This window comes from Callorhinus ursinus, unplaced genomic scaffold (assembly GCF_003265705.2).
Source record: "Callorhinus ursinus isolate GAN/ISIS: 27379988/994484 unplaced genomic scaffold, GSC_fseal_2.0 scaffold1, whole genome shotgun sequence".
In the NCBI taxonomy this organism is placed as follows: Eukaryota; Metazoa; Chordata; class Mammalia; order Carnivora; family Otariidae; genus Callorhinus; species Callorhinus ursinus.
This window is the reverse complement of record NW_027397063.1, coordinates 55,433,005-55,440,557: the sequence shown is the minus strand read 5'-3', so window position 1 is coordinate 55,440,557 and position 7,553 is coordinate 55,433,005. Positions and strand designations below refer to the sequence as shown.

Genomic DNA, 7,553 nt, shown 5'->3' with positions numbered 1-7,553 from the left:
TGTGAGAAGGATATGGCCTGATGTTGGTGACTTTGAAGATGAAGGAAGGGGGCCATAAGCCCAGGAAAGTAGGTGGGCTCCAGAAGCTGGGGAGGGTAAGGCGAAGGATTCTCCAGAAAGAAACATAGCCCTGCAGCCATCTTAATCTTAGCACAGTGAGATCCATTTTGGACTTCTGACCTCAGAACTATAAAATAATAAACTTGTGTTGTTTTATACCACTAGGTATGCAGTGATTTGTTATAGCAGCAATAGAAATCTAACACAAGCTCTGTAGTTTATAGTAAAGACATCTACTTTCACTGTGAGTGAGACAGGAAGTCATCGGGCGGAAGAGTGATCTGATGTGATTCAATAAGATCATTCTGGATACTGTGTTGTGAGTAGACTGTTGAAGAATTCCTTCCTCCTTGTAGCTTTTGGCTTGACTTTCCCCTATTTTATTGAGGTCTCAGCAATTCATTTACGATTAAAAAAATCTAATTTCACATTTCTTTGTAAGTCAACATCTCTATTCTGTTTTGCTGCCAGAAATAAAAGTTTGAACTGTACTTTAAACTTCCATGGAAAACTTCTGTGGAAAACTCAGAGTTGGAACCAAATGAAATAAGTGATTGCCAGTACCAAGTATATAAAATCAAGTGAGAGGTTCAAAGAGATTAGTTTAGATTACTGGATACTGGTAAAGAGACTTTGAGGAACATTTAAATATTATTTTCCTTGCATTATAAGAAAGAGCATACAAGAACTGAGGTGACATAAAATGCATTTTATGCTATTTCCCTACTCAAGTCCTAAAAATCATAGTGGCACCATTTTAGATTTGCCATTAGAATGAATTCAGTAGCATTTTGTCCCAATGGGCCTTGCTCAGAGATTAACTATGCCTGAAAATAAATGTGTTTATAATAAAAGGATTTCAAGGAAAAGGGCCAACTTTTCCCCAAATGGATGAAGATGTGAAATTTTGTTTAAGCAGTATTCACAGTGGTGATAGGGATTAGGCTATGGTGACAGAGATGGAAATGCTGTCTACCTTTGTGTAAACCCTGTCTGGCACTGCTCTACCAGAGGAGTGGGCAGAAACTGACAAAACAAACAAATATCAGAAAGACTACACTGTCAATATATCTAGGTTATAAACTGATCCAACATTTGAGAAGGAGGTTTTAAAATATTAAATGGTTTCTTTATATCTTAACATAGAATAAACCCGTTATTGGCTTGTTAATTATTCTAACAATTCCATTATTATCTTCTCTACTCCTTTGTTATTTTATTTATTTATTTATTTGAGAGAGAGAGAGAGAGAGAGACCATGCATGAGTGGGGGTTGGTGGTGCAGAGGGAGAGTCTCAAGCAGACTCCAAGCTGATCACAGAGCCCTACGTGGGGCTTGATCTCAGGACCCCGAGTTCATGACCTGAGCTGAAATCAAGAGTCTAATGCTTAACCGACGAGATGGGGCCATCCTAGCTCCCTATTGTTATTTTAGAGCCTTAATTATCTCTTCACAAAGGGGAAGGGGGAACAATTCCTTTCAAATTTTACTTCTATAAGGACCAAGCTCTACTCTAGGTTATATATGGTCCTAAGCAGCTTGGTTAAAATAGTTACAGAATGAGTTACTGACTCAAACAAGGATCAAAAAGTATTTTCCAATTTTAAGATTCTTATTCTTATATTCTTATAAAATATTCCATAGACAAACATCCTCAAAAACTTAAATGCAATTAACTTTTAATTATATACATAAACAGAGGGATAGGTGCTATTAATAATTTAAAAGTAGCTAATTAAAAATAATTTATATTTGGCTTTGGAAAGCCTTATAATTCCCTCCGTTTTTCTTTCTTAATTGTTTTTCTCCTAAGCTAATATTAAAATTAACTTTCCATTCTTGAATGCAGAGTAACTGATTGTAGAGAGATGATCCAGCATTTCAATGGATGGAGAATAGAAGCTGGTCTAGGATTACATTTGGATTTGGATAATCCATATTTAGATATTTAGAAATTGACTATATTCTCATGTCATCAATGTTTTTGAGCCAAGATTATTATTATACTATATCAGAGTCTTTTACCCTAGGGTTCCTTGTCCCAGACATTCCCCTCTCCATTTCTTCCTTGGTCACATAGACCAAATATAGCTCCCTTAGAGGTGGGGGTGGCACCGAGATGGTCAAAATTTTATGGGCTACTTATGTGCGGGTAGGGTGGAAGTGGTAAGGGTGGAGTGGAGGGGGGAAAATATTGGGGTGGCAACAGCAGTGTTCCCCAGAGACAGCTTTAAGACACTGTGGTTTATATAAATTTCTTCAGGTGTTGGTTTATAAAGAGATAAAAGAGAAAGATTTCATGGTGTGGTAGGAAACAACTATAGGATGAATGTCAGAAGACCTTGGTTTCAGTTTTGCCTCGGTATTTGCAATCCCTTGATCTTTTTGAGACTCAGTGTCTTAATATGTGAAGAGGGAGTAATAATACCTGCCTTACCTACCCCCTGGGATTGCTGTGAAGATCAGAAGAGATAATATATGTGAAAACATTTTGAAGTTTATAAAGTATTATACAAATGTAAGATGTTGTCTGTTGCTTTAGAACTTAGAATACTTAAGAGATTTAAAGAAATCTACTGCAGTCATAAAACAGATTAAGATGAGTTGGTGGAACTCATCATTACTAATAACAAATTTACTCAAAATACATGCCCATGGTGTTATCTCTGTAAATTAAAAGCACGTTTTTTTCCCCGTTTCCTGTGAGAGTGTCCTTTTGGAATGTTCTGTGAACGGCACTTAGAGTTTCCAGTACTCCCAATCTGCTTCCTGTGAGTCCACCATCTACCATCTGCCCCCGAGCTTCTGGGCAGCCAGATTGCCGCCTGAAATCAGATCATTCCCACTCTCCCTTCAGAAGCTACATTTCTTTTTCTGTGAAAAGGGCTACTCGTCTTAATAACTCAGCAGCTCCTGTTGGTAGAAGGTAGAAGTACACTATGGTGACATAGAGGCAGGAGAGGGAGCTTACTTTCTCTGATTCATGACCTTGAGTATATATCCCAGGAGACCTGTTCTGAGTAGCATTTGCCATTTGACAGCTTCCTTGCTTTTCTCTTTATATTACTCTTAAGCAGGTGCCTGGGTGGCTCAGTCGGTGAAGCATCTGCCTTTGGCTCAGGTCATGATCCCAGGGTCCTGGGATTGAGCCCTGTATTGGGCTCCCTGTTCAGCAGGGGGTCTGCTTCTCCCTCTGCCCCTCCCCCTGCTTGTGATCTCTCTCTCTCTCAAATAAATAAATAAAACCTTTAAAAAACCTATTTTATATTATCCATGCCCTACTTGGGACTGGATTTGAATGTGGGAATATGTACAGGACAAAACAAGGAATTGAATTGGATGGAGAAAGAAAATCTAGTCCTTGTTGTGGAATTTAAAAGAATGAGAATGAGCCCAGTGATGAAATCACAGTTGAAATTTAAAATTTCTGTTATTAATGTCAAATAATCTATACTGTCATATATTTTTTTTTTTTACCACTAGAGATTCTAGTAAAGGATTCTGACAAATTGGAAGTAGTGAGCAAAGTTGAAGCATCTTCAATTCATAATCAAGCTTTATCTTTTTAGGATATTGGTATTAAAGGTCATTGGCATTTCTTAATATGTTCTCTCTCTAAGATTTTATTTATTTGAGAGAGAGAGTGAGAGACAGCACAAGAGGGGGTAGGGTCAGAGGGAGGAGCAGACTCCCCAATGAGCGGGGAGCCGCATGTGGGACTCCATCCCGGGACTCCAGGATCATGACCCGAGCCGAAGGCAGTCGCTTAACCAACTGAGCCACCCAGGCGCCCCCCCCTCTCTTTTTTTAACTTAAAATTATAACATCACCAATTAAAAAAAAAAGGTGCATCCATAATTCCACCACTACTGTTGTTTTCACATTTATCTTCCAATCTTTGTCCAATGTATGGGTGTTTTACATATTTGCCTTTCTCCAGTGCATACTATTTTCATTCAGAATTGCCCTGGGAGTATTATATCTGCCAGATGGGGGCTCAAAATTTCCGGGGGGGCCCAAGAATCCTAATCTATGCTGCTGTAGAAATTGACCAGAATGGTTTGACATTCCTCTGGGGAAAGTATGTTCCCACTGGAGGCTGAAGCAGAAAGTGACTATGGGCTGTTAAGACACCAGAGATCCAATGGAAAAGGAACGAAGATTAGTTTTTATAAGTAGAGAAGTAGGTAGATATTTAAGTAAAATAATTTCAGATGCCAAGAAGGTCTCTCTTTCCACCTAACCAAAACGAACAGGAAACAAAAAAACCCGAAGTAAAAATCACCATAATAAAATCACCCTCTCCCTAGTTAACAAAGAGCTGAAATTAGTTTAAGAAAGCCATAACGGAGCGCCTGGGTGGCTCAGACGGTTAAGCGTCTGCCTTCAGCTCAGGTCATGATCCCAGGATCCGGCTCCCTGCTCGGCGGGGAGCCTGCTTTTCCCTCCGCCTCTCTCTCTCTCTCTCATGAATAAATAAATAAAATCTTAAAAAAAAAAAGAAAGCCATAACGTTTAAGGCGGCTAATTTTAAATATTAGAAGTTGAGGTAAGTTTTACTAAAAGGGCAAGAAAAGATGGTAGTGTCTTTGATAGAAACGGGGAATAAGGAGCATGGTACAGCCCTTATGCTCTTTTAAGGAAAAAAAGGTAGTGGGTGGGTGTTGGGAGAAAAAAAAAAGCTATGGAACAGAACAAACCTCATCAATTCCTAATTTTGCCAGAATCAGAATTTTGCCAGATTACAGAAGAGAGGAAGTGGACAAATAGAAATCATCTGAAAACGGCAACAGAAATGAATCTTGCTGGACGAAGGTTGTGGAAAGTCCTTCTTAGAGGACTCTGGGGATCAAGACTGACACCCCTGTCTGGAGAGTGGTTTAGGGCAGGGGTAGGCCTTGACTGCAGGCCAGGAGGGCGTCCTCCCGAGGGTCCCCAGCGGCGCTCACAGCGGCGTGCGGGGCAGTGGGCGGCACCGCGCACAGGTGGCCAGGCAGCGCCAGCTGCGCGCCGCGCTTGCTCCGGGGGTGGGCCGCCAGGCGTCGCGCGGGAGCCGCGGTTGCCCGGGAGACCGAGGAGCTGGGCGAGTGGGCGGCGCGGAGCCGAGGGGAGCCGGGCTGCTGCCGGACTAGCTGGGCGAGAGTTGGGGGGGGAGTGGCTCCCCCGGCGGCGCGGCGGGCCGTCGGGTCCTGGGGCAGCGCGAGGTGGCCGCGGCGCTGCGGGACGAGGCCGGCGAGCCCGGGACGCGCCTGGTCGTAGCTTAGCGTCGGCGAAGCGGGGCGGCGCGGGAGCGCCACTTGTCACCGCTGCGCGTCCCACGGTCCCGGCCCCTCCGGGCGGACCCGACTGCCCCAAGATCACCGAGAGCCCGGCCCGCGTCTCCGCCGTCGCGACGAGGAGCCGGGCGGGCGGCGGGCGCGCTCCCCGCGGCCCCGGGATGACTTCTCCGGGCTCTCCGTTGGCGCCTCTGCTGCTCCTCTCTCTGCACGGTGAGTAGCCCGAGCCCTCTGCTCCCGGTGGGGCCAGGCTGGACCGGCGGGCCCGGGGAGACCTGTGCCGGGTCCTGCGAGCCCAACTTTGCCAGGGGCCATATTGGTCGCTGTGGGCCGGGGCTCACGCGCCCACCCGCGCCCCCGTCCCGCCCCCCGCGCGGCTCAGGTGTCCCAGATCCGAGAGGTAACTGCACCCGCTGCTCGGTTTCCGCTGATCCGGGGCCGTTTTCTGACCCCGCTGTGCTTTTTAAGTAACCGCTCCCTCACTTACTGGGTCCAGGGAGAAACAGTATTTAGAATCAGTTTCCGTTATCCGGCGGCTCCAGGAAAACTAGAGGTGCCTTTAAAATAATTGAGAAAACTTTAAATTGTAGCTTTACCTTAACCTTTAACAAGCACAGTCAGGTTTGACTGAAAATGTGATCTTTGCCTTAAAAATAACTATACAGTGTGCTACATTATGTTCGAAAACAATATATTTTTTCTACTCTAGCTTCTTCCCCAAAGCATTTAAAGTGGCTTACAGAAGTACATAGAGTGTAACAATATTGGAACAAAAAGACTAAACGTGTGTTTAATTTTCTTAATGTTTAAAAAAACTATTTCATTTTCTACTCTCTAATCTTTCTTAACATTTTATTTTCTATGAATAGCCATCATATTTAACTCTGATTTTCCTCTTACACAGTGCCTTTTTCTTTTATGAGTGCACTGTCCTTGGAATCAAGTTTTCTGTCCCATTTAATTGATGAGATTTATTCTGAAAGTTTTATTTAATGAGCAGGCTCAATGGTTTATGGAATATTGTGGTTAACCTTGTTTGTTTCTGGAGATACCAGTGTTTCCCATAGTTTTGTGGCCTTATTTGAACTGATGATGTACCCATGGATCTTGAAGTAACTTCATTTTAGTCGACTTAAATTTTTCAAATTTATTTAGTAGGAGAGAAAGGAATACAAAATTTCATATTCTTTTTCCATAAATGCCAGTGAAGGAAATAATCAAAATTACAGGTAACTTTCTTGGAGTTCAGTAGGTATATATTTGGTGATGATGTGTAGACAATAATTAAGTGACATGAGTATGTGCTTCCAGATTAATTTTGTCTGGTTACCCGTTTGAAGGGACTGGCATTTTTCTCTGTTCTACTTCTTTCAAGTGTGAAATAATTAGAGTAAATGAGCTTTTTTGTACAATTCCTTGGATATAACTGAAAAATGGTATATTACTATAAGAGCAGCTGAAATTTTGCTAAAAATAATCTGTTCTTAACCTTCATCTGTTATAATAAATGCTGCTCTCTTTTTGTAAATAGCATTTGTGTATAGTTTGTTTTTGAATTATTAGGCAGTACTTTTAAAGAGTTGATGTAATTTGCAGAAGCAGCCTTAGAAGGTCATCTGATTTGTTTCCTTTCCTTCAGCAAAACTATTCCTCAGCTATCCTAGGATGTTTTTAAAGACTTCCAAGGACAATTCAGCCTTCGTGATAATCTATTCTGTAGAAGTACTTTTCACCCTCAGAAATGAACAGTTATGTTCATGTGTTCAACAAATGTTTGCTGAGCCTACCAGTCTGAATTTGGGTGTCTGGTGGGGAGGGATGGTGGAGGACAAAGATGCACAAGAGATTGCAGCCCTTAAGGAGTCTGGGGTTTTAAAACAGGCTGTAAGCATGTAAAATGATTAACGATACAAGGAATGTATGATGAGTACCATTTATTAATGGTGATATCAAGGAAGACTTGATAGAAAAGTTTACTTTTGATCTGGACTTTGAGTAAGATTTGAACTGGCTGACATGGGAGTGGTTGGGCCTTCTTTCCTAGTCAAAGGAACAGCCTGGGCGAAGGATATGAAATGGAAAATGCAGGGGCATATTCTTGAAAGGCCAAGTGTGTAGCTGCTAGAGCAGGAGATGTGTGCAAAGGAGAAAGGGCTAAAAAGGTAGTAAAAGAATAGTAGAGAGCCTTGAATGCTGAATTTGGGATTTATTCAGGA

General features: G+C 42.4%; 1 protein-coding gene across 1 annotated transcript in view; it reads left to right on the top strand.

The window, feature by feature from the left end:
- The first annotated feature begins 5,128 nt into the window (after nucleotides 1-5,128).
- Nucleotides 5,129-7,553, top strand: part of IGSF11 (immunoglobulin superfamily member 11) — a 137,078-nt gene continuing 134,653 nt past the window's right edge. Inside the window, exon 1 of the mRNA XM_073893792.1 lies at nucleotides 5,129-5,550. Coding sequence (XP_073749893.1) covers nucleotides 5,499-5,550 — 52 coding nt within the window. The 5' untranslated portion in view covers nucleotides 5,129-5,498. The remainder of the gene's footprint in view (nucleotides 5,551-7,553) is intronic.